Here is a 26,368-nt window from a genome sequence, read left to right as displayed (position 1 = left end):
GCCTCATTTAGGACCGCCTCTAAAGATGGTGTGCATGTAGGTGGGGTGCAGAGTGGTGTGGGGGCAATAACGCACACAGTCCCAGTGTGATAGAAGAACTTGGACTGTGTAGTAAGTTCTTTAGACCTACAGCTCATGATAGAGTAGCCTGATAAGTAGGATGCAGAGAGTTCATTTAGGAGGAACCTCAGAAGTTGGTAATTAAGTAAACCCAATGCAAGAGGAATTCCGGAGGTTGTTGACTGTTAAGTAATCCCCATTCTTTACTCTTTTATTTAATCTCTGGAGTTCCTCTTGAAAGGAGTTTACTTAACCACTTCAATGCCAGGCACTTAAACACCTTCCTGCCCAGACCAATTTTGAGCTTTCAGCGCTGTCGCACTTTGAACGACAATTGCGCGGTCATGCTACACTGTACCCAAATGAAATTTTTATCATTTTTTTTCCCACAAATAGAGCTTTCTTTTGGTGGTATTTGATCACCTCTACGGTTTTTATTTTTTGCGCTACAAATAAAAAAATACCGAAAATTTTGAAAAAAATAATGTTTTTTTTGTTTCAGTTTCAAAACTTTGTAAATAAGTACGTTTTCTCCTTCACTGATGGGGCTACACTGATGGGCACTGATAAGGCGGCACTGATGGGCACCAATGAAGTGGCACTGATGAGGTGGAATTGATGGGCACTGATAGGCGGCACGGATGGGCGACACGGATGGACATTGATAGGTGGCACAAATTGGCACTGATAGCTGGCACGGATTGGCATGGATGGGTGGCAGAGATGGGCATGGATAGGCGGCACAGATGGGCATGGATAGGCGGCACAGATGGGCATGGGTGGGCACTGATAGGCCGCACCGGTGGGCACTCATAGGCGGCACAGGTGGGCACTCATAGGCGGCACAGGTGGGCACTCATAACAGGTGGGCACTCATAGGCGGCACAGGTGGGCACTCATAGGCGGCATTGGTGTTATACTGTACTAATGGATGCCAATCAGTGCCAAACAATAATGCATGCCAATCAGTGATGCCCATTGTGGGCACTGATTGGCATCCATTATGGGCACTGATTGGCATCCATTGTGCTGACCATTGGCATCCCTGGTGGTCTAGGGAGGATTACCTTTTCCCTGGTGGTCTGGTGGCGTCCCTGGTGGTCCAGTGTGGGCATCCTCGGGGGGGGGGGGGGGTGTGCTGATAATCGATCAGCACAGACCCCCCCCTGTCAGAGGAGCAGCCGATCGGCTCTCCTCTACTCGCGTCTGACAGACGCGAGTGAGGAAAAGCCGATCACCGGCTCTTCCCATTTACACTGTGATCAGCCGTGATTGGACACGGCTGATCACGTGGTAAAGAGTCTCCGTCGGAGACTCTTTACGGAGATCGTAGTTGCCGGGTGTCAGACTGACACCCTGCAACAACGATCGCCGCGATGCGCGCCCCCGGGGGCGCACAGCGGCTCATAATCCTGAGGACGTCATATGACTTCCGGTCAGGATTATGAAACCACTTTGCCACCGTCAATTTGTAATAGGGCGGGCGGCAAGTGGTTAATAATCAGGAACCTCAGGGATTCCATTCTGAATGGGTAAACCTCTAAGTTTCTCCCTGATGAAGGTTCACGTAAAAATCAACCTCTGGAGGTCCTCTTGATGGCGGTTGACTTCAATGGGCCATACCAACCACCATATCCTGTAATTGGGCAGTCAGAAAATATATCCAGGGGTTTGGGAAGACTATAACCCACTAGCCTTTTGTAATTTGTTCTAAACAGACTCTGGGTGGGCTCTGTCTCCATACCAACTTATGAAATATATAGGTAAATGTGCGAAATAATTTAAATGAACATCGCTGGGGCATTGTAAAGGAAGTATAGTAGCTGAGGCATCAGTATATTTTTTTATCAAATTGGTTCATCACACCATAGAGAGACACAACTTTTGCCAAATCTTGCTTTTATCTCGAACCCTGGTGAACTTTACGGTCTCAGGGACCCGCTTCTAAAAATCTCTTTATCTACAACTCCTGATACATTAGTGTGATGGTCAGTGGGAAGAACGGTCCTTACACTTGTGGTCATTGGGAAGAATTACCCCCTTACAGATAGCTAAAAAGAGCAATGGAGTCAGTGGGAACTTATCTGAGAGGTAGAAATTGCTCAAGGAACTCCTAGCAACCTCTGGAGGAACCCTGGTTGAGAAACCGTGCTCCAAAGGTTGCTAGGAATTGCTGGATTGCTTGAGAGTACAGCTTCACAAGGAACCCCAGAAACCTCTAGAGCAGGGATATGCAATTAGCGGACCTCCAGCTGTTGCAGAACTACAAGTCCGATGAGGCAAAGCAAGACTCTGACAGCCACAAGCATGACACCCAGAGGTAGAGGCATGATGGAACTTGTAGTTTTGCAACAGCTGGAGGTCTGCTAATTGCATGGGTTACACAGAAACCTGGTCGAGAAAGGCTGATATAGGGAGTATAGATAACATATGGAGGCATCAGTATATTTTTTTATCAAATTGGCTCATCACAGCATAGAGAGACACAACTTTTGCCGAATCTTACTTTTATCTTGAGCTCTGGTGAACTTTATGGTCTCAGGGACCCGCTTCTAAAAATTGCTTTATCTACAACTCATGATATATTTGTGTGATGGTCAGTAGGAAAAATGCGGTCATTGGGATGAATTACCCCCTTATAGATCGCTAAAAAAGAGCAATTGAGTCAGTGGGAACTTATCCGAGAGGTAGAAATTGCTCAAGGAACTCCTAGCAACCTTTAGAGGAACCCTGGTTGAGAAACCATGCGCCAAAGGTTGCTAGGAATTGCTGGATTGCTTCTCAAGGAACCCCAGAAACCAAGGAACCCCAGGGTTCCACAGAAACCTGGTTGAGAAAGGCTGATATAGGGAGTATAGATAACATATGGAGGACATCCAATAAATAATGGTAAAAGAACATATCAAATACAATAAGGTAATGTCAAAAAAAGAAGAACCAGTGGTAGGTGACAGTGGAATAACCCAGATGACTTTTTGGGGAAATGAATTCCTTTTTCAAGTCAGATCAGATAACGTCCATGTCTTTGAGGCGAGCTGCCAAATACAGGTCAGTTGGCAGTTGGGCTCAAGTAATGACTAGACATGTGCACTGCCGAAAAATGTGTTCATTTTTGTTTTTTCGTTTCATTCGTTTTTTGCTTTTTTTCTCAAAAATTTGGAATTTGCAGATTCAGAAATTCGGAATTCAGAAATTTTAAAATTCTGGATTCAGAAATTTGTAGATTCAAAAATTCAGAAGATCAAAATTCGGAAATCTGGAAAGTTGAAAAGCCAAAAATAAGAAAGAAAATCTGAAAATTCCAAATAACCAACTAACAATTAACTATTAATCTATAGTGTTGGACATTCCTTTCAAATTTGGCTGTTAGTGAACATATTGAATATGAATTTATCTGAAGTTACGAATTATCCGAAATAACGAATGCCGCATCTAAGCAAGTGGAACTGAACTAATTAATAATAAATAATAATAAAATGTTTTTATTATTATAATTATTATTATAATTAATTCATTACGCTCTATTTGTTTAGATACGGCATTCGTTATATGGGATAATTCGTATTCGTTACGTTCACTAACAGCCAAATTATTTAGAATTTTCATATTTTCGTGCTTTTGAATATTCGGATTTTCATTCTTCTTTTCGAATTTGCGAATATCCTGATTTTTGAATTTCCGAATATTCGGGAAAATTCAGAAATTCGGATATTTCCGAATTAATGAATTTATTGAAATTCGTTAAACGAATTCAGAATGAAACAAATTGCACATGTCTAGTAATGACCCTGTTTGCATTTTGGTGACCTGGGAAAATCCATATTCAGCGCCCCTCCTCCACCACCTCCGATGCCGCGTACACATGGCCGTTTTTTCCATCACAATAAACTGACGGAGTTACGACTGAGTTCTGCTGAAACGGTCTTGCCTACACACGATCACACCAAAGTCCGATTGTCTAGAACGCGGTGACATACAACACGTATGACGGGACTAGAAAAAGGAAGTTCAATAGCCAGTAGCCCTTGCGTCGTTTTTGGTCCGTCGGAACAGCATACAGACGGACAGTTTTCCCGATAGGAATTGGTTCTGTCAGAAAGATTTAAAACATGTTCTATTTCTAGGTCCGTCAGAATTTTAGAAAAGTCAGATGAAGCCCACACACGATCGGAATATCCGATGAAATGATTCCATCTGACTTTTTCTGCCGGAAAGTCCGACCGTGTGTACGCAGCATTATGCCGCGAACACACGGATCAGAATTCCAGCCAGAAAAAGACAGATGAGAGCTTTTCATCGGAAAATGCGACCGTATGTATGCTCCATCGGAATTTAGCTGTCCGAATTTCCGCCAGCCAAAAATTGATAGCATGTTCTCAATTTTCCAGACGGAAAAACTTTCTATCGGAAATTCCGATCATTTGTATGCAATTCCGACATGCCAAAACTCACGCATGCTCAGATTCAACTACGAGGCGGAAGCTTTTGGCTACTGGCTATTGAACTTCCTTTTTCTAGTCCCGTCGTATGTCACCGCCCTCTAAACGATCGGAATTTGGTGTGACCGTGTATAGGCAAGACAGCTTGAGCCGAATTCTGTCGGAATTCCGTCTGGAAAACCATCAGAGTTTTTTCCGACGAGAATTCCGATCGTGTGTACGCGGCATTAGACTTCCTCTTGGCTCTCCAATGGCGGGATTCCCTCAATATCCAAAAGACTGCGGTGATGTGATGATATCGCAAAGGCATGACTAGTGGTCGCAGACACAAATTGCAGCACTGGAACCATCGGCCGTCACTCCTACAAGTGGTGCCGTCTAGGGGCAAGGGTGGCGAAGGTGGGCGAGAGCAGCAAAGGCTTTGTTATCAAAAACTGTTGAATGGATGAGGAGGGAATAGAAGGGAGAAGAGCTTTGTCCAGAGATGGGCTTTAGGATCAGTGATGAGGATGCCTCGTTTGTGGTTATTTCACCAGTCTTGGGGGAATGTGACCCCTCCCCCCACCTGAACATTCCGTAAGTGTTGGAACTATCTTTGTTTTGCCACCAGCACTGTATAGTGTTTCCAGTAATTATTGTAATCGTAATTTGTACAACATTGATTGTAAACGTTATTTCTGCTACTCCTTCATCAGGTAGACATGTAATTAAAACAGATTTATATTTTTTTTTTTTGCAAAACACGATCTGGGAGCGCAACGGGCCTTTAACCTGACCCGGGTGCCCCCCCCCAGCAGAAATCTACCCCTTCCCACCTGTGCCGCTAATAATAGATGTGTGTGCTTTGGGTAATTGGTCGCTGTCACTGACAGAAATACGATGTAGCGTACAGATATGGCCCGGTGTTATTTTAAGTGACGACGTGACAGCGACATATGGATTCGTATCTTCCCTGTTCTGCTTTTTGTCGTTACGTCTAATTAAAACACGCGAAAGGAATGTTTAGCTGCCACTGTCTCTGATTCCGTGCGTTGTGCTCCTGACTTCTGAGCTCGCTGTTTTGTCAATTACCTTCACAGTTTTATGATCATATTTCTAAACAAATTAACATTAACCAAATTGGATACTTCATTTCATAAACAAAAGTTTTATTAGTGTGGAAAATATTGAAAAAGGAAAATGAGTCGTCTATGAGTGCTGTCTAAATTCATTAACTCCTGTTGCTTTCCGTTCCCAATAATTCCTCCTCATTCCCTTTTTTCGCATTTTTATCAATTCGTTTTATTTATTCTTTTCCACTATACCGTATATACTCGAGTATAGGCCGACCCGGATATAAGCCGAAGCACCTAATTTTATCACAAGAAACTGGGAAAACGTATTGACTCAAGTATAAGCCTAGGGTGGGAAATGCAGCAGCTACTGGGTAAACAATAGAAAAGGGGGGTTAAGGTGTGCTATGGACGTGAAATATTGATTAACCACTTCAATACCGGGCACTTAAACACCTTCCTGCCCAGACCAATTTTGAGCTTTCAGCGCTGTCGCACTTTGAATGACAATTGCGCGGTCATGCTACACTGTACCCAAATGAAATTTTTATCATTTTTTCCCACAAATAGAGCTTTCTTTTGGTGGTATTTGATCACCTCTACGGTTTTTATTTTTTGCGCTACAAATAAAAAAATACCGAAAATTTTTAAAAAAATAATGTTTTTTTTTGTTTCAGTTTCAAAACTTTGTAAATAAGTACATTTTCTCCTTCACTGATGGGCACTAATGGGGCTACACTGATGGGCACTGATAAGGCGGCACTGATGGGCACCAATGAAGTGGCACTGATGAGGTGGCATTGATGGACACTGATATGTGGCACTGATAGGCGGCACTGATGGGCGACATGGATGGGCGACACGGACGGGCACTGATAGGTGGCACAAATTGGCACTGATAGCTGGCACAGATTGGCATGGATGGGCGGCACAGATGGGCATGGATAGGCGGCACAGGTGGGCATGGATAGGCGGCACAGATGGGCATGGGTGGGCATGGATAGGCGGCACAGGTGGGCACTGATAGGCGGCACAGGTGGGCACTGATAGGCGGCACAGGTACAGGTGGGCACTCATAGGCGGCATTGGTGTTATACTATAGTAATAGATGCCAATCAGTGCCAAACAATAATGCATGCCAATCAGTGATGCCCATTGTGGGCACTGATTGGCATCCATTATGGGCACTGATTGGCATACATTGTGCTGACTGGCATCCCTGGTGGTCTAGGGAGGATTACCTTTTCCCTGGTGGTCTGGTGGCGTCCCTGGTGGTCCAGTGTGGGCATCCTTGGGGGGGCTGTGCTGATAATCGATCAGCACAGACCCCCCCTGTCAGAGGAGCAGCCGATCGGCTCTCCTCTACTCGCGTCTGACAGACGCGAGTGAGGGAAAGCCGATCACCGGCTCTTCCCATTTACACTGTGATCAGCCGTGATTGGACACGGCTGATCACGTGGTAAAGAGTCTCCGTCGGAGACTCTTTACCGAGATCGTAGTTGCCGGGTGTCAGACTGACACCCCGCAACAACGATCGCCGCGATGCGCGCCCCCGGGGGCGCGCAGCGGCTCATAATCCTGATCACGTCATATGACGTCCGGTCAGGATTATGCAACCACTTTGCAGCCGTCAATTGCCTATAGGGCGGGCGGCAAGTGGTTAAACCCAAAATGTGAGACCTTATAAGCAAGTGACAATTGGCGTGGGAATGAGGGGCTGCCACTACCTAAAATATCCAACCCAAAAGGTTGAAAACCATAGACAGATATTAAAAGGGGTAGTTATGGCGCTTTCCTGCTATTATTTCTACTTAGTGTCTGCAGGACACTCACCTGCTAATAATTGTACCTTATTGTTAAATTATTCACTAGTGACTAACATATAAAAAAATGAAAAAATAAACTTCAAACTAAATAATACAAAACTAAAGAAAATAAAATAAAATGAAATTCCTTATGTGCAATATACAAATGACAATATAAATCGTGCTTAAAAATATATGACAGAAATGCTATTTAAACTATCACTAAATTACTATATACTGGTGCAAAAATTCAATATACTTTCTGTAAAGAAAAAAAAAAAATGCTTGTGTGCGTTTTTGCTAATCACATGATGAGCAAAGTGCTAAGTGCCTAAAAAAGTGCCACAGGTTCAGTAAATGCAATAAAGTGTTACGTGCTTCTATATGTGCCACAATACATAAATACAGTGCTTTGTATTCAATAAATAAAAGTCGCTAAAATTAAAATAAAATAAAAATACGAAAAATACAGATGCAAATTGATACAAATGTCCAGCAGCAGAAAATTTATATCAGAAAGTCCTATCTGGAACAAAAAGTGACAGTGTGCTTCAGTGCTTGGTGACTTCCTGGATTGCAACCGGTGCGATTCCCATGCATAAAGACAATAATCCGCACTCACCAGCTCCCCTACCCCTTAAGGGGTTAATGCGCCTCCACAGTGTAAGCCCCTGTGTCGCTATATAGAGCTGCTTCAGTTACCATCCAGTAGTTTCCCTCATTAAAAACAAAATGATGCAAACATAGTGTAATCCCATTTAAAACACCATTTTATTAAGTGTATAAGAGGTTACTCACAAACCGAAGGATAAAAACAATGCCTCAATGTATATGCTGCTCACAGCATTTGAATTCACCGCCGCCGTAATGAGAGAGTGTACACCTTAGGCCACGCCCTACGCGTTTCGTCATTGGACGTCGTCTGGAGCGTCTGCAGCCTCACTGTACAAATCTTCAGCCTCACTGTGTCCACCTGTATCATTAGTGGCAATTTGCAGCCTCACTGTGCCCATCTGCAGACTCACTGTGCCAACCTGTATCGTCAGTGCCCATCTGCAGCCTCACTGTGCCTAAAGGGTCTGTGTCGACAGGCTTTGGGTTTGAATCAATGGCATTAAGTTGACATCAGTTTTAGAAAATCGTGCAGAACTCATTGACAGGTGATTTGCAGTGGATCTCCTGACCAAAGACGAGCTTGGGCTCAGTCGAAACCCAGAAAGAAGCTGTTAGTGCCAAGCCCAGTGACCTGCCGCTGGGGCATTCCCACCTCACAGTTTCAGATCTAGGGGCTGGGATGCTTGTCACATCATTGATCTAATATGGCCACATGGCAAGCACAATGACATTTACCAAACTCAAGCTCATCCTAGTGGGTTGTAACCAAACTCAAGCTCATCCTAGTGGGTTGTAACCAAACTCAAGCTCATCCTAACTCCTGAACTGATGCAAACAGGTTTTGCATTCCCAGTCGACTTTTTTATTTTTATGGAAATGCAAAACCCGTCTGAAACAAACAAAAGCCAATCGACACAGGCCCTAAAGCCCACCAAACCAATTTTGCAGAAGCCTCACACAGATCCTTCATTTCTTCCAGTCACCACAAAATACCCACTGTCAGCTGGAGCCCAGGCTTCCAGGGAGCAAAGAGGTCACCCTCTCAATCATGTGACGACAGCTGCATCACAGGAGGTGGTCAGTCTGTTCCCCCACACCCAGAGGCGTTGACTATTTTGTAGATGAACACTATGAGGGTGACTATAACTAGGACTGGGAATGGGGGGAATGACCTCCAAATGTGAAAGAGGTTTGTGTTCCTACATCAGCAGCTTCTTTATCATAATCTCTTGACAGCTGACTATAATCAGGAAGACCACGGGTATGATAGCTAGGTCCTATCTCACCTGGAGAAGGAGATAGGACCTAGCTCACTCCACAAACACTTTTAGAAGTGAGAATTTACAAAAAAAATGTTATCAGGATAAATATCTTTAATCCCTGCAGTTCCTGCCACCGTTTCACATATTGGCACGTTGACATGTGACATTTGCCTGCTGGGTTACAATGCTAAGGTTGTATGGGAATGTAGTTCCAGATCCTGCATCTACTGGATATCGCATTCCAATGATGAAACTGATGGAATGAAACTAAATTTTCGTAATGATACATAATCTGTTATTTGGGAGTAGGGGCCAAGAAAATAGATATTGCTTTTATGCTGTGGCAAGGCTTCGGCTTACTTTTCCTCTTCTTCATTTATTTATTTTCTCTTTCTGTCTTCCACATCCTGTTTATTTCAACCCCGAATCTACTCTTCTCTCTCCATTTAACTGGGTTACCTTCCTCGTTTTCTCTTTTCTGGCCCCCTACCCTTCATCATATACATTTTTCTGGCCTCTTGTCCATCATTACCCTCTCTTTTCTGGTCCTCTGCCCTTTGTCACATTCCCTATTCTGGTCCTCAACCTTTCGCTACCCCTTCTCTTCTGGTCCTTTATTCTTCATAGCCTTCCCTATTCTGGTCCCCTACCCTATATCATTTTCATCCATTTTCATTTTCCTTTTTTTTTTTTTTATCACTTTTAGTTTCCCGTACTGAGCCTCACCTTCCCTTTTCATGCTCATTCCCCTGCTTTTTGATCGACTTCCCTATTCTGGTCCCCTAGTCTTCATTACCTTTTCTTTACTGGTCCTCTACTCTTCATCTCTATTTTTTTTGCCTTTTCCCTAATCACTTTTACTTTGAACCTTACCTTACCTTGCCTTTTAATTTTTATTTTCATTCATCACCTTCTCTTACTCTATTCTACATCACCTTCTGTAATTTTCCCCTATTATCATTCTCCCTTTCCCTGGACCTTCATCATCTTCCATTACCCTGTGTTACCTTTCCAATTCTGGTCCCTTATTCATCACCATCCCTGCTCCCAATTTCCTAACCCTTTATCACCTTTTTTATCATCCTTTTGTTTTTTATTTTCCTTTCCCTTAATCACTTATTTTCCCTTACAGAACCTTAGCTTCCATTTTCATTTTCCTTACCCTTCATTGTCTTCCCTTACTCTAAATCACTTTCTGTAATCCTTACTTACTATTCTCTTTCCCTTGATCTTCATCATCTTCCATTGCCCTGTATCACCTTCTTAAGTCTAGTGCCCTGCTATTCATCACCTTCCTTATTTTGGTTCCCTATTTTTCATTCCCTTCCCTTTTCTGGATCCCAACGCTTTATCACCCTTTATTTTCTGATTCCCTACCCTTCATCTTCTTCCCTTTTTTTGTTTTTCTGGTCCCCTACCCTAATGCCCCATACAAACAATCCGATTTTCCGACAACAAATGTTGGATGTGAGCTTGCTGGCTAAAAGTCCAACCCTGTGTACGATCCATCGAACATGTGTTGTCGGACTTTCCGCCAACAAATGTTGGCTAGCAGGTTCTGAAATTTTCCGCCAACAAAACTTTGTTGCCGAAATTTCATGTGTACATAAGTCCGACACACAAAAGTTCACGCATGCTCGGAATTGAGCAGAAGGAGTCTCACTGGCTATTGAACTTCCTTTTTCTCTGCTCCTCGTACATCTAGTACGTTCCCACGTTCGTAATTGTATGCCAACATTTGTGTGAACGTGTGTATGCAAGACAAGTTGGAGCCAACATCCTTCAAAGAAAAAATCCACGGTTTTGTTGTTGGAAAGTCTGATCGCGTGTACGGGGCATTAGGCTGTGTTCACACTATTGCGAATTGGATGTGGATTTCTTCGCATCCAATTCCCATGACAGAAGAATGTTACCGGCTCTCTATGGAGGCAGTTCACATATCTCCATGGCGGCACCAGAGTGGCTTGCACAAGAGTGCTGTGTGACTTTGGCTTCGTTTCAGGGCCAAATTCAGGCAAAAATTTGCCTCTGGTTCTTCTCTGAAGCGAAGAACAAGGACACACTGGACCCCTGCTGCAAGCCGCATCAGTCTTAGATGTGAACCCAGCCTTAGTCATCTCCCATTTTCATTTTTCCTTACCCCTAATCACTTTTACTTTCCCTTACTGAACCTTGGCTTCCCGTTTTTATTTTTCTTATCGTTCATTCCCTTACTCTACATCACCTTCCATAATGTTTCCCTGTTGTCACTCTCCCTTTCCCTTGACCTTCATCATCTTCCATTATCCTGTATTACCTCTCTAGTACTTGGCCCCTACCTTTCCCTTAATCACTTTTTGTTTTTCCCTTACTGAACTTCACCTTCCATATTCATTTTTCATACCCTTAATTGCCTTCCCCTGCTCTACACTCTCTGTAATCCTTACCTTTACTCTTCGCCCCTACCGCTCATCACCTTCCTTATTTAGGTCCCCTGTTCTTCATCACCTTCCCTGCTTCTGGTTCCCAAACATTTATCACCCTTTTATCTTTTTCTTTTTTCTTTTCCTTTCCCTTACTGAACCTCACCTTCCATTTTTATTTTCCTTACCCTTCATCACCTTGCCTTACCTTTGAACACTTTACCTTACACTACATCATCTTCAATAATTCTTTCCATTTATCATATTCTCTTTCCCTTTGACGCCCATCACCTTCCCTTACTATTCATCACCTTCCCTTACTATTTATCACCTTCCCTTACTATTCATCACCTTCCCCTACTATTCATCACCTTCCCTTACTATTCATCACCTTCCCCTACTATTCATCACTTTCCCTTACTATTCATCACTTTCCCTTTTTCGTTGACCTTCGCCACCTTCTGTTTCCCTGCCAAGATCTCCAATCAGCTGAAGCTTTACTGATTCCAAAGCTCAGGTTGGACTCAGCAGGGATTGCGTCAGACCTCTGCAGGTAGACCGTGTGTAAAACTGTAGTGCTGTGGGCTTTCAAGGGTAATCCAGGAGGTGCTATATGGCCCATCGAGCCTCTTCTCAAATAGATGACATTTGACAGGAGCTGGATCACTTTTCAGAGGGGCAGTCATGATAACAGGAAGTGTAAATGATCAATTGTTGTCTGATGATGCACTTCAAGTGAGAAATGGTCATGAAACGCGTTGGTGTATGAATGGATTGAAGTGGCTTTCATAGGTCCTATTTTTTTTATTTACACCAACAGAGACTGCAGAGTGAGAGGAACCCCATGGATATCAACAAAGCAGTTGAAGAGTTGTTTAATGTCATTCCGGGGGAGACCAGCCTGTTAGAGCGGAGTCAGTACCAGTGCCGAACGTGCGCCGTGGTGGGGAATTCGGGGAATCTTAAGGAAGCGGACTATGGACCAGACATTGACTCCCACAACTTTGTATTCAGGTGAGATAGCTGACCTTACAGGGTTTTGGAGATTCCTGAACCACCCCCCCCCCCCCCCCATGGATTTGTCCCAATCCCTCCAGGACACTTTTACACTTCTATTACAGTTACCCTGCATAGGAGTGGGCTGGCAGTATAATCTTCCAAATACATTGTTACTAGCTGTTCTTTGTTTCTTGTTTTTGTGGACCATGCTCCTCTTGGCGGCAGCGTTTTACTGTAGGGGTAGACACCACAGCTGGAGGGCCTAGGTTGCCTACCCCTGGTTTACCATGGGTAGCATGGTTTACCATGTGGAATATAAAGCCGGCCATATATGTACTGAATCTTGGCCAGTTCAGCAGGGACTGGCCGAGATTCGATCCATGAATGGGTAGGCTGGTTGTACCGAAGTTGATGTCAGATTTTTTGCATCCAGTTACTGCCGGTAGATATAGTGGAAAACACAGGGGAAGCAGGATGGGGTAAGACGTTGGGGTCAGTGCTGGACTGTGAAAAGAGTGAATAAGTTCCCCCAGGCCGGTTTTCCCCAGTATGCTTTTGATTGGGGACCCCCAATGCACTATGGAGGGTTTTGGGGCACTGTTGTCACCAGGACAGGAAGTGAAAACCTTCTATGGGGGCAAAGACCATGCAAAGCTTACAGGGGGTTCTAACCCTCCCCTAGCTAGAGAGAGTGTTTTTATTGCGGTGACCCTTCTGCAGATTTTGTCACCAGAACAGGAATTGCCCCAACAAGGTGACAGAGAGCGGTAAAAAAGAAGGTTCTACCTTCTTCCCTCTCTCTACAAAGCAAGTTGTGTCTGCAGGTGATGGGATATTAAGTTATTGTACATTGCTTGTAACTTTACTATTGGTGTTCCCCCAGGATGAATCACGCCCCCACTGCAAAGTTTGAGAAGGACGTGGGGAATAAAACCACACATCATTTTGTGTACCCGGAGAGTGTTCGTGACCTATCTGAAAATGTCAGCATGATCCTGATCCCCTTCAAGACTCTGGACCTGCAGTGGGTGGTCAGTGCCCTCACTACTGGAACCATCAACTTGTAAGTCACAACTTTGCTTTTATCTATGACTTCCCATTATCTGCAAGCAGTAGAGCTTCTGGTGCTTGACTGGTGAATGACACGGGGTGGGTGGAAGGTGGGGCAGAGCTTTTTGACTTGGAGACAAGTTGGCACCCTGTGTACAACCTGTGTCTAACATCTACAGGCTCTACGGGGGCTGGTTTGAAGACTAACACGGGTACTTTGGTGTCTACCCTTGAGAACCGTACTTGTTTGAAGCCAAAGCAGAAGTCCAATGTGAAACTATGCACCCATTCCCCTTTCCATAGTGGCCCATGACACTCTACATTGTAAAAAACCGGCAGCTCCCACGCACATGCGCGAGGGTGATTTTGGGGCGACTCAGTAACAGAGCCGGAGTCCACCGCCCCCTCCCGGGAAGGAAGAGGGGTGAAGATGGATGTGGCCACCAGTGGGGACATTTGAGGCTTCATTTGCAAGTAAGTGCAACAAAATGGGCTAGTATGTGAAGCATACGAGCCCATTATGCTTTACTTTGCAGGGGAAAAAAAAGAGGAAGTAAAATCCATCAGGGTTTATTTCCTCTTTAAAGTCCAACTCCGGAAAACCTAAAAATTGCTCATTAGGAGTCTAGGACAGTGGTCTTCAAACTGTGGCTCTTTGCTTGCTTTTGGCTTTTGTCCACCTCTTGGGGCACACCAGCGAAGGGGCACAATTCCTGCAAATGACACCAACAATGGGGCATAGCTCCTCCCAATGACATCTACAATAGGGTCCAATGACACCAATAATGGGGCACAATACTCACTTACACCAAAGATGGGGCATTGTTTAGTCCCGCTGATGCCAGGACATTTTTCTAAACCTGATAGCCATGGTCCGGCCCCACTAAAGTCTGAAGGACAGAAAAACTGGCCCTTTGTTTAAAAAGGAAGGAGATTTACGTACCTGATCCTCTGTGCTGCTAGACTGGTCCCCACAGTGTCTTCCCCTATACGCTCCAGAGGTCTAAGGTTCTGACGTCATCAAGAGCAATGCAGGGTTCCATAGGGGATCACGTTGGACTTGATGATGCCTAGGGACAGTCCACCGCCAGAGCATGGGGTGCACTATCTGTGGGGGGGCAGATGATCAGGTAAGTTGAAGTGCATCTTCTCTCCCCTAGACTAAATGAGCAGTTAACCCCGTGCTGTTCAGGCGCAGCCCCACTTGCAAGGGGTAATTATCATATTTGCTGGGATTGATCTTTAAACATCTTAAACTGCAGTCTTGTGACCCATGGACTCATTCTGTACTTTGGAACCCCCTGCCAGAGGTAGGTCACATCGTTGCCTTACCCAAACTGACAGTCCAGGACTACATGGGCCTAAAAAGTGGGCTGTCTTTCTGCATGACATACCCCTTTAATTGAAAAAGTTGTTATTTGACCTTTTAAAAAAAAAAAAAAGTGTATTTAATAATGAATCTGTCTTAAATTTTAAACTTATTTGGGTAGAGTGTTGTATGACGGAGTAATTATCAGCCAAACTATCACAGCCCTGAAAACTGAACAATGGCCTGGTAATGAAGGGTTATACTGTATACAGGCTGCGATTAAGGAAAATGCAATCTGGTTTCTGTTAATCCGACTCAGACCCTTAGCCACGTTCTTGTAATGGCTTCGTACGGAGAGGCCCCCCTTGTATTTCCTGGAAGCTGCGCTCCTAATCTGCGAGGCACTAATCTCATTAGCAGCATATCTGCATCAATAACGTGTTACTGTGAATTCACTCGTGTACCGTGCCGGCTCGGCAAACGCTCGGCGAGCACAGAACAGACAGGGTGTCAGTCTGGGAAACTGGGGCACAGCCGAGGCTTGTGTCTAGCTGGAAGAGCATGAAAAGGCGCGCGCCCTTTTGAACGGAATGTGAATAGGGAGGGTGGGGGGGGAGGCGTTCATCATCTATTCACAATACCGAAAAGGTTGATTATTTTATGGTCTTCTGCATAATTTTATGTGAAGAGCAATAAATCTATAACTATAAACCTCTAGATTTCATAGAGGAATTGGCCGCATTAAAGCCTAATTGAATCTTCTGTTTATATCCACTAAACACATTCCAGGTGCATCAAAATAAAAGTCTTACAGTTCATTTTGTTTGGAAAGAGTATAAAAAAGCCTGTCTGCTGCCAGCATGCTACAGAGAAGGGCCCTTGCTCTGTGGGGAAGCAGTGGTCTCTCTGCAGAGGTTTAACATGCTCCCGCTGAGTCAGAGCTAGAGCTCGCTAACAAGCAGATAGGTTGGGCTTTGTGATTGTATAGTTATTGGCCTAATGCAGCCAGGGGAATATGGGACCTCTGCAGATAGACCTAAGATTATTTTTTTATTTTTTTTGCGCATGTTTAAAATAAAATATTTTAGGCCTTAAAGTGGTGTTGCCACGAAAAAAAAAAAAAAAACAGCTTAAAGATAATAATTGGAAAAAAAAAATTTTTTACTCACCTCTAAATGCCTGTTGCTAGGGGGTCCCTCGTAGTCTGCCTTCTTCAATGCCACAGCCCGGTGCCCACAGTAAAAATGGCGGCGCAGCGAGCAGAGCGGGGAGCGAGGGGGGACTTCGTTCCCCCGCATCGCAGGACCCTGGGACAGGTAAGTGTCTGATTATTAAAAGTCAGCAGCTGCTATTTGTAGGTGCTGACTTTTAAATTATTTTTTTTTTTTTTAGGGGGCACCCCACTTTAAGATTGCATAAAACCCCCAAACATTATATATTTTCTGAAAGCATACACCCTAGAGCCAGGGGTCTTCAAACTATGGCCCTCCAGTTCAGGAACTACAATTCCCATCATGCCTAGTCATGTCTGGGAATGTCAGAGTTTTACAATGTCTCATGAGACGTGTAGTTCCGCAACAGCTGGAGGGCCGTAGTTTGGAGATCCATGCTCTAGAGCAGTGGTCTCCAAACTGCGGACCGGGGGCCGGAAAGCGGCCCTTTCCTCACTTTTAGCCGGCCCTTGGGGTGCTATTTTATTTGCAGACACCAATGAAGGGCATAATTTCTCCCAATGACACAAACGATCGGGCACAATTCCTACCAAATACATCAACGGTGGGACACCGTTTCTCCCAATGACACCAACAGTGAGGCCAAATAACACCAATGACGGGGCAAAACTTTTCCCAATGACACCACCAATGGGGCCCAATAACACCAACGATGGGGCACAATTCTTCTCAATGACACCACCAATGGGGCCCAATGACGCCAACGATGGGGCATAATTATTCTCAATGACACCACCAATGGGGTTTAATGACACCAACAATGGGGCACAATTCTTCTCAATGACACCACCAATGGGGCTCAATGACACCAATGATGGGGCACAACTTTTACCAATGACACCACCAAAGGGGCCCAATTACACCAATTATAGGGCACAATTCTTCTCACTGACAGCACCAATGGGGCTGAATGACACCAATGATGGGACACATTTCCTCCCAATGACACCAATGGTGGGGCACAATTCCTACCAATGTCACCAATCATGGGTGATTTGTATACTCCCACTGACGATGGGACATTTTGTACTACCAATGGCCACAGTCCGGCCCCCCTAAAGTCCTAACAGCCCTTTGTTCAGAAAGTTAGGAGACCCCTGCTCTAGAGAATAAAATAATGGTAGTTCCAGTTTATTATGTCACTTGATATTGCCGTAAAGGTCTGCAAAAACTGAATTTTAGTAAAAAAAACACACTAAAGTAAAATTTAAGGCAAACAAACATGATATACTGCCAACATTTTTGGTAAAATATAAAAGATGAGGTTGCACCAAGTAAATGGATACCCAACATGTCAAACCTAAAATTTGTGTGCCCCCCCCCCCATATAAAATGGCGTCAAACTTCCCTATATTTTCTGTGGGCGCAGATTCAAAAGCCCCCTATAGGTCATCAGGTTAGTGTTACGGAGGATTTCTTGCGTTAGCATTATTGCTCTCACTATGGCGTGCGCATGGATATGTAACCTGTTTATCGCAATTAATAATCTCAAGCATAGGCGCCCCTGACGCATGTGTGTACGTTCGTACATGGGGGTGGGGGGCCTCAAAAAAAAATTGGGGATTTTATGTGCTTTTATGTAACTTTTTTTTTTTTTTTTGTTTTGCTTAACTGTTTATTTATTTTTTCATCACATAGGGGGCAATAAGTCCCCTATGTGATGATTTTTAGACCCCCAATGTCTCCTCCTGGACTCCTCTGAAAGAAATGCATATCGCACTGCTATACATCCCTTCCCAGCTATGCTAGCCAGAGAAAGTGACAGGGTGACCCGGAAGTGACGTCATAGACGTCACTTTCCGGGTCACAGCGAGAAGGGGAAGAGAACAGACGTGTTTTCCCTTCTCCCTCTCCTCCACCCGCCATGATGGTCCCGGCCTGCAGATGGGCAAGCGGAACACGGAATACATGGCGGGGGCATTGGGGGGGGGGGGGTTAGGCATTGGCACTGGGGATGTGTGGAAGCAGTCGGTTGGCAGCGCATGCCCGAATTCTTCCACCTGACTGTCAGTTTTGCACACAATCCTGGTGGTTTGCTGACTGCTGAGCTGGAGGTCTGGTTCTTTAGGTGGTGTGTCAGACCTCTGCAGAGAGGCCGCTGTTTCCACACAAAGAGCAAGGGTTCTCTGTTACAGCATGCTGGCAGGGGACAGGCTTTTCCATTTAGGATGTGGCTGCTTTATAAAGAAAACAAACTCTAATACAATGTTTTCCAAAGGGTGTTGTGGCCTGTTGTCACTCGCTGTCCTACTTGCCTCATGAGGTGCTCAGGGCTGGTTCAGGACTATGCTAGTCTTCTGCTAGTCCTGTGCTTTAAAAAAGTCTCCTTCCAGGGGTAGGCAACTTCGGCCCTCCATCTGTGGTGAAACTAGAAGTCCCATGAGACATTGCAAGACCCTGACAATAACAGGCATGACTCCTAGAGGCAGAGGCATGATGGGATTTGTAGTTGCTCGAGTGCCATGGTTGCCTACCCCTTGTCTATCTACATCCTCAGTTTATTCTGTTGGCAGCCCACTGCATGGCAAGTCACTGTGCAAAATGACATGTTCAAGAAAACAGCTCAAATGAGCTTTCACTGTCGGCGGTGGAGGAACTGAAACTTCCTAAACCCTCTGTGAACCCAGTGAGGTTGGCCACACATCTATAACTTGAAAATTAATGGAAAGCTGACGTTTAATCGGTTTTATATTTTACCTCCACAGGTTCCTCTTTTGCTTCCTCGACAACCTGCTAAAACCTTTTCCATTTTCATGACATACCTTATTTTAGACTTGATAATGTCATGGCTGGTGCCAGGCGCTGGCAGGGTGCTCCACAGTACCGCCTGCCCCAGTACTTCTCTCCAGAGCCCCTCGCCCTGAGCCATGGCTCTTGGGAGGAGAGCAGAGAAGGCATGCAGATGATCAGCAGCAACAGGATAACAAAAAAAAAAAATGTAGTTATAAATTCCAATTGTTTCTGATCCCCAGAGCTTTAGCTGAATACCATCCAACTAGGATTTACATTTACTCTGAGCTTAGGCGTGGGGGCGATGCCTGGTGCCAGTTTAACTCCATTGCCCATCGGATGTGTGTACATGTGGTGTCTTGTAGAGCCACATGTGGCTTACCAGAAACCACAGAGCCACACACCCCCCCCCCCCCCCCAAGCCGCACAATGCTGGCTGCAAGTCCCTGCAAGAAAGTCAAAGGCTTCTCATCCATGACTTCAATATAATAAAACCTACTGAGCCCAGCAAACAATCATAAGTCAGGCGAGCTGTCAGGATGTGTGCGCTGTGCGAAGCTGAACTACAAATACCTTCCAAAAACCATCAGTTCATTTTTTTATTTGTTTTTTATTATTATCATTACTTGTTATTTATTTGTTATTATTTCTTTATTATTTGTTATTTATTTGGTTACTTAGTTCCTTTTTATTTCATTTATTATTATTATTATTATTATTATTATTATTTTTATTATTATTATTATGTATTTATTTTATTATTTAGTTACGAATGTAGTATTATTTCTTTATCATATTAGTTCCTTTCATTTATATATAATATATATATATATATATATATATAAAATAATATTATTATTATTATTATTATTATTATTTAATTATTTTATTATTGTATTATTGTATTATTTGTTTATTAATGTAATATTATTTATTTACTGTAGTAATATTTCTTTAGTTTATTATTAATATTATTTTTATTATTATTTATGATGTATTTTTTTGTGTAGCAGTATTATTATTATGTTTGTTTAAATCAGTCAAATACATTCCTTGTGCATGAAAACAAAAGGGCCTCATTCACCCTAGATGTTAAAAAAAAATCGAGCTGCAAAGCCACTGCCAACGCCAGGAAAAAGCGTCTGCAAAAACCATGCTATATTCATAATCAATGGTTCCCTATGACATACCATTGATTTGAATAGAAGTCCCATCCAAGTGATGATCCGACTTGTGGTGTGACTTGTGCACTGAGGATCTTGAAGGGGAACTCCTCGCCAAAAGGAAGAAGAAAATCGGAGTGGGGTCCCCCCCCCAAAATCCATACCAGAACGAGCAAACAGCCTGGCAGGTCAGGAAAGAGGGGAAGGGGTGGATGGGGCAGCTGGGGGGGGGCTCTCCCCACCCCAAAGCACCTTGTCCACATGTTGATGGGGCCTCTTCCCGGCAACCCTGGGCGGTGGTTGTTGGGGGTCTGCAGATGGGGGGGTGGCTTACCGAAATCTAGAAGCCCCTTTTAATAAGGGGGGCCCAGATCCTGACCCCCACACCCTATGTGAATGAGTATGGGGTACATTGTACCCCCACCCATTTACCCAAAAAGTGTCAAGGAAATAAAACCAGCACTTTCGACAAAGCCCTTTATTAAAGCAGCTCCAGCATCTCTTCTCCCTCCGATTTCTTCTCCCTCTGTCGATGTCTTCTCCCTTCTCCAGTTTTCCCCTCTCCTGCGATGTCTTCTCCCCTCTCCTGCGATGTCTTCTCCCCTCTCCTGCGATGTCTTCTCCCCTCTCCTGCGATGTCTTCTCCCCTCTCCTGCGACGTCTTCTCCGTCTTCTCCCCTCTCCTGCGATGTCTTCTCCCCTCTCCTGCGATGTCTTATCACCTCTCCGCCGATGTCTTCTCCCCTCTCCGCCGATGTCTTCTCCCCTCTCCTGCGACGTCTTCTCCGTCTTCTCCCCTCTCCTGCGACGTCTTCTCCCCTTTCTGGCGATGTCTTCTCCCCTTTCTCCCCTTTCTGGCGATGTCTTCTCCCCTTTCTCCCCTCTCCGGCGATGTCTTCTCCCCTCTCTTCTCCCCTCTCCGGGGATGTCTTCTCCCCTCTCCGGCGATGTCCTCTCTCCTCTCCGGCGATGTCCTCTCCCCTCTCCGGCGATGTCCTCTCCCCTTTCCGGCGATGTCCTCTCCCGTTTCCGGCGATGTCTTCTCCCCTTTCTTTCGATGTCTCCGGCGATGTCTTCTCCCCTCTCTGGCGATGTCTTCTCCCCTCTCTGGCGATGTCTTCTCCCCTCTCTGGCGATGCCTTCTCCCCTCTCTGGCGATGTCTTCTCTCCTTTCTGACGATGTCTTCTCCCCTCTACGGCGATGTCTTCTCCCCTCTCTGGCGATGTCTTCTCCTCTCTCTGGCGATGTCTTCTCCTCTCTCTGGCGATGTCTTCTCCCCTTTCTGGCGATGTCTTCTCCCCTCTCCCCCGATGTCGCCTCCCCTCTCTGGTTCTTCTCCCCTCTCTGGTTCTTCTTCCCTCTCTGGTTCTTCTCCCCTCTCTGGTTCTTCTCCCCTCTGTGGCTCTTCTCCCCTCTCCGGTTCTTCTCCCTCCGCTGTCTTCTTCCTCTGGCTCTTCTGCTGCCTCTGCTTCTTCTGTTGCCTTTGGTTCTTCCTCCTCCTATCTTCTGGACACTAGCTCCCACTGTTATGTTAGGTCTAGTGTGTGCCATTACTTATATAGCCATGGGGCATGTCCATCCAGTGATGTCATCCAGAGACCCCACCCCCTTGTGACGTCATTGTTCCATCATGCCCCGGGCGGTGGCATGGGGGTTCCCCATGGTTTGGTATGGTGTTGAGAACGGGAAAACCCCACACAGTTTCTTTTTTTCTTTTTTTTTCATTTTGGCGAGGGGTTGCCCTTCAAGATCCTCAGCACACAAGTCGCACCACAAATCGGATCATCGTGATCCGACTTAAATATGACTTCTATTCAAATAAATGGGCTTTCATAGGGAACCATTGATTTTTTTTTAGAGCCATTTTTTAAACACGCATTGACGCAAAAAAAAACTACTAAAAGCACATTTTTACAGCCGCTGTTTCCCGGCGTTGCTAGTGGCTTTGAAGCTTGTATTTTTTTCTAACGCCCGGTGTGCAATGAGACCTTTTTTTTGTTTTTTTGCTTTTTTAGAAAGCGTAGAAAAGCCTGTCTCCGGGCCAAGCATGCTCTCTGTGTGGAAGCAGTAGTGTCTCTACAGAGGTCCAAGACACTTGCTGAGCCAGAGCTAGAGCTTTCCAATCAGCAGGGAATGGGGGGGAGCATTGGCTTTGCTCATTAAAGTTCTGAGTTGTGCTTGATTAGCTGCATTGGAGGACACGGAGAGATGTTAAAGTGGAGCTCCGGGCAAAAAGAGGACTTGGTCTCAATATATCGATGACACCACAATCACAAAGCCCCCCCGTTGTGTTTTTTATTTTGTTTGTTTTTTCCTGTAACTGTACAGGTACAATACAAAATAGCAGAGATCAAACTTTATATTTATACCTAATGTATACTCTATACATATACTTATATATTTGATGGAAATACCTTACAGAGCCCCCTAATGTAAACATCTATATTATAAAATCTGCGTAGCTGACTTTTAAAATAAAATAAACCCCCAGCTGCCAATCCTTGGCCTCTTCCGATCGGTATTTGGCGCAGTTTCCCGTCATTCGCCTTTTTTTTTATGGCGTCTTCCTAATGACATATGCAGAGTTGCGGCAGGAGGGCACGCTATGTATATAACGTATACATCGCCTGCTTTTCCCATTACCGGCTCACAAGGTGTCCTTGTGCCTGAGGCGGAAAAATAAATCCTGGTTTTTATGTACGAACGACGCGCTTCCCCCCCCCCCTCCTCTGCACCCTCCTCTTCATCTCTCTGCGGAAATGTATATTTCACAAATCACAAAAAAAAACTGAATTTGGGGATTTTTTACCGGTTGTCACAGTTCTTTCACCTATCACCTAATTAAGATTTTATATATATATATATATATATATATATATATATATATATATATATATATATATATATATATATATATATATATATATATATATATATATAAATATATATATAAATATATATATATATATAAATATAGTGACCTAGTTTGTGCGAGAAAAGTCTAACCAAAGGAGGAAACGGCTTCATTAATCGGGATGGAGTGTCACTTTCTCAGTCGCAGGATTTCAGGAGTTTCTTCTGGCGCCATTCACACTTTGCGTAGCAGGAAATGCGTGTTCCCGCTCGCAATTTTTTTTTTTTTTTTTTCACTCATTTCACTTTAACCACTTCCACTTCCCGCCTGAATGACCTCATATGGACTTTGAGTGGAGATATCTGGATGATGCCTGCAGCCACAGCGATTTTCCTACAATGTAAAAGCCATCCTAGCGGCTGATTAGCCCCCCGGATTGCTTTGCTTTTACAGGCAGCGAGAAGAGACGTATCCCCCGCCAGCCGTCACCACCTCTCTCTGCTCTCCCATGCGATCGGGGGATGGACCAAGAACCGATCCAGGCTGGGTTAGCACATAGCTGACCGAAGACCAGATGGTCATCGGCCATCTCTTTGATTCTGGGAGGCCGGGAGCGACGTCATGACTTCAGGCTCTGGCTTTTTTTTTTCTCCTGGAAAGCAGAGATCAATGTTTTTTTTGTTGTTTTTTTTTAATTTTTATTTTATTCTATTTTATCACATGCTTTTTCAAGGGTAGAGGAGAGATTTGAGGTTTTATAGACCCCAGGTGTCTCCATAAAGAGGACCTGTCATGTTATTTCTATCACAAGGGATGCATTTCTTGTCATAGGAATAAAAGTGACAAAAAAATAACAGGACAGTGTAAAAAAAATGAATGAATAATAATAAAATAAATAAATAATAAATAAATAAAATAAATAATAATAAAATTTAAAAAAGTAAAGCGCCTCTTCGCATGCAGAAACGCATATGTAGGTCGCGCCACATATGTACACAGTGCTCACACCACACATGTGCGGTATCACCGCAAACAATATACCACACCACAGATCTCGGTAAAGAGCCTATGACGGAGGCTCTCTACCATGTGATAAGCTGTGTCCAATCACAGCTGATCACAGTATAAACAGGAAATGCTGGTTATCTGCATTCCTCTACTCATGCTGATAGCGTGTGAGGAGAGTAGAGCCAATAAGCAGCTTTCTACAGTGGGGACATCTGCACCGATAATCCGTGCAGCCCCACCGGTGAGGCCTTTCAGTGGCCATTAGTGATGCCTGTCAATGCCACCTATCATTGCCCATCAGTGCTGCAAATCAGTGCCCATGAGTGTTGCTTATCAGTTCTGCCTATCAGTGCCCATGAGTGTCGCTTATCAGTGCTGCCTATCAGTGTCCATCAGTGCAGCCTATCAGTGTCCATCAGTGCTGAATATTAGTGCGCTCTCATCAGTGCCCCCATAACTGCTGCCTATCCTGGCCCATCAGTACTGCATGTCAGTGCCCATCAGTACTGCATTATAGTACCTCCTTCTCAAAGCCTGCTCATCAATGCCACCATCAGTGCCTATCAGTGCTGCATATCAGTGCCACCTATCAGTGCCAATCAGTGCTGCATATTAGTGCCTCATCCTCAAAGCCTGCTCATCTGTGCACATAGGTGTCGCATATCAGTGCTGCCTATCATTGCCCATAAGTGTTGCCCATCGGTGCTGCATATTAGTGCCGCCTATCAGTGCCCATCAGTGCAGCCTATCACTGTCCATAAGTGCTGAATATTAGTGCCTACTCATCAGTGCTTCCATAACTGCTGTGCTATCACTGCCCATCAGTGCTGCATATCAGTGCCCATCAGTGCTGCATATCAGTGCCCATCAGTGCTGCATTATAGTGCCTCCTCCTCAAATCCTGCTCATCAGTGTCACCAACAGTGCCCATAACTGCCACCTATCACTGCCCATCAGTGCTGCATATTAGTGCCGCCTATCAGTGCCCATCAGTGCAGTCTATCACTACCTATAAGTGCTGAATATTAGTGCCTACTCATCAGTGCCCCCATAACTGCTGCCTATCACTGTCCATCAGTGCTGCATATCACTGCCCATAAGTGCTGAATATTAGTGCCTACTCATCAGTGCCCCCATAACTGCTGCCTATCACTGCCCATCAGTGCTGCATATCAGTGCCCATCAGTGCTGCGTTATAGTGCCTCCTCCTCAAAGCCTGCTCATCAGTGTCACCAACAGTGCCCATAACTGCCACCTATCACTGCCCATCAGTAGTGCCGCCTCCTCAGTGCTTGCTCATTAGTGCCACCTATCAGTGCCCATAACTGACTCCTATCACTGACTCCTTCATGCCCATCAGTGCCTGGCAATGCAGCCTATCTGTGCCCATCAGTGAAGGAGAAGAATTACTTCTTTACAACTTTTTGTTTTGTTCAGTCTTTTTTTGTTTGTTTTAGCAAAAAAAAAAAAAAACCCCAGAGGTGATTAAATAACACCAAAGAGAGCTCTATCCATCTCAAAAAAAAATGTCATAGTGTACAGCGTTGGGCGCGCAATTGTCTTTCAAACTGCAACAGCGCTGAAAGCTGAGAATTGGCCTGGGCAGGAAGGGGGTAAAAGTGCCCGGTAGGCAAGTGGTTAAACTTCAGCGTTGATTGCAGCAGGAGGAGTGAGATTTCATTGACTATAATATAGAGCGCAGAGAGCTTTGAAAAAGAGACGTTGAAGTGTATAGAAACAAATTTTCGGTACGGAAAAAAACGCCCATCTGCTTGATGCATTGGGGGTGTCCTGAACAGTGACCGTCACCGCAGGCACTTTAGGTGTGTTGTAAAACGGGCGCACAAATGCATGATTTTTGCGTGCGTTCATAAAACGCTCAGGTGTGAATGGAGCCCCGGGGAAGCTGCGATACGTTACATTGATGTTCTGGAATTTTAGACACACTGTAGGTATCCGTAGAGGGTTTAGCCCAAAAAAAAAAATAAAGATTTTTTTTTGCCTAGCCCAACCCTTGAATAATCATAAGCGGTCGCCGGACACACCACACATCGCCTCCGCCATTACTATGTGGACATTCCGTGTCTTCGGAGAAGGATTAGGATGGATGACATGAAATAAAAGTCTCCAGGCGCGGCAGGAATCCCCGTGTGATTGGCCGCGGGCCCCCGGGGCTGTTCCTCTGGGAGCGCCAGAGAGATCCCGCATGACTGAATTACAGGCCAGGGATGCGCGGGCCGCTCCGCAGGATCCTCATTACTTCCTCAGTGCTTAATAAGAGTTTAGCTGGGAGAACAAAGCTCCATCTTTATTACTGAGAACTTCACTGTAAATCCCCCCCAGTGATTCCTGAACAGGGGGCCATTGTCTCCTGAAATACAGCACAG

General features: G+C 44.8%; 1 protein-coding gene across 1 annotated transcript in view; it reads left to right on the top strand.

The window, feature by feature from the left end:
- Positions 1-26,368, top strand: part of ST3GAL1 (ST3 beta-galactoside alpha-2,3-sialyltransferase 1) — a 226,377-nt gene that overhangs the window by 179,869 nt on the left and 20,140 nt on the right. Inside the window, exons 4-5 of the mRNA XM_077493372.1 lie at positions 12,456-12,649; positions 13,518-13,697. Coding sequence (XP_077349498.1) covers positions 12,456-12,649; positions 13,518-13,697 — 374 coding nt within the window. The remainder of the gene's footprint in view (positions 1-12,455; positions 12,650-13,517; positions 13,698-26,368) is intronic.

The sequence above is a fragment of the Lithobates pipiens genome, unplaced genomic scaffold, assembly GCF_037356315.1.
Source record: "Lithobates pipiens isolate NorthernLeopardFrog02 unplaced genomic scaffold, aLitPip1_a1.2 Scaffold_19, whole genome shotgun sequence".
Classification (NCBI taxonomy): Eukaryota; Metazoa; Chordata; class Amphibia; order Anura; family Ranidae; genus Lithobates; species Lithobates pipiens.
This window is presented reverse-complemented; position numbering and strand designations above follow the sequence as displayed.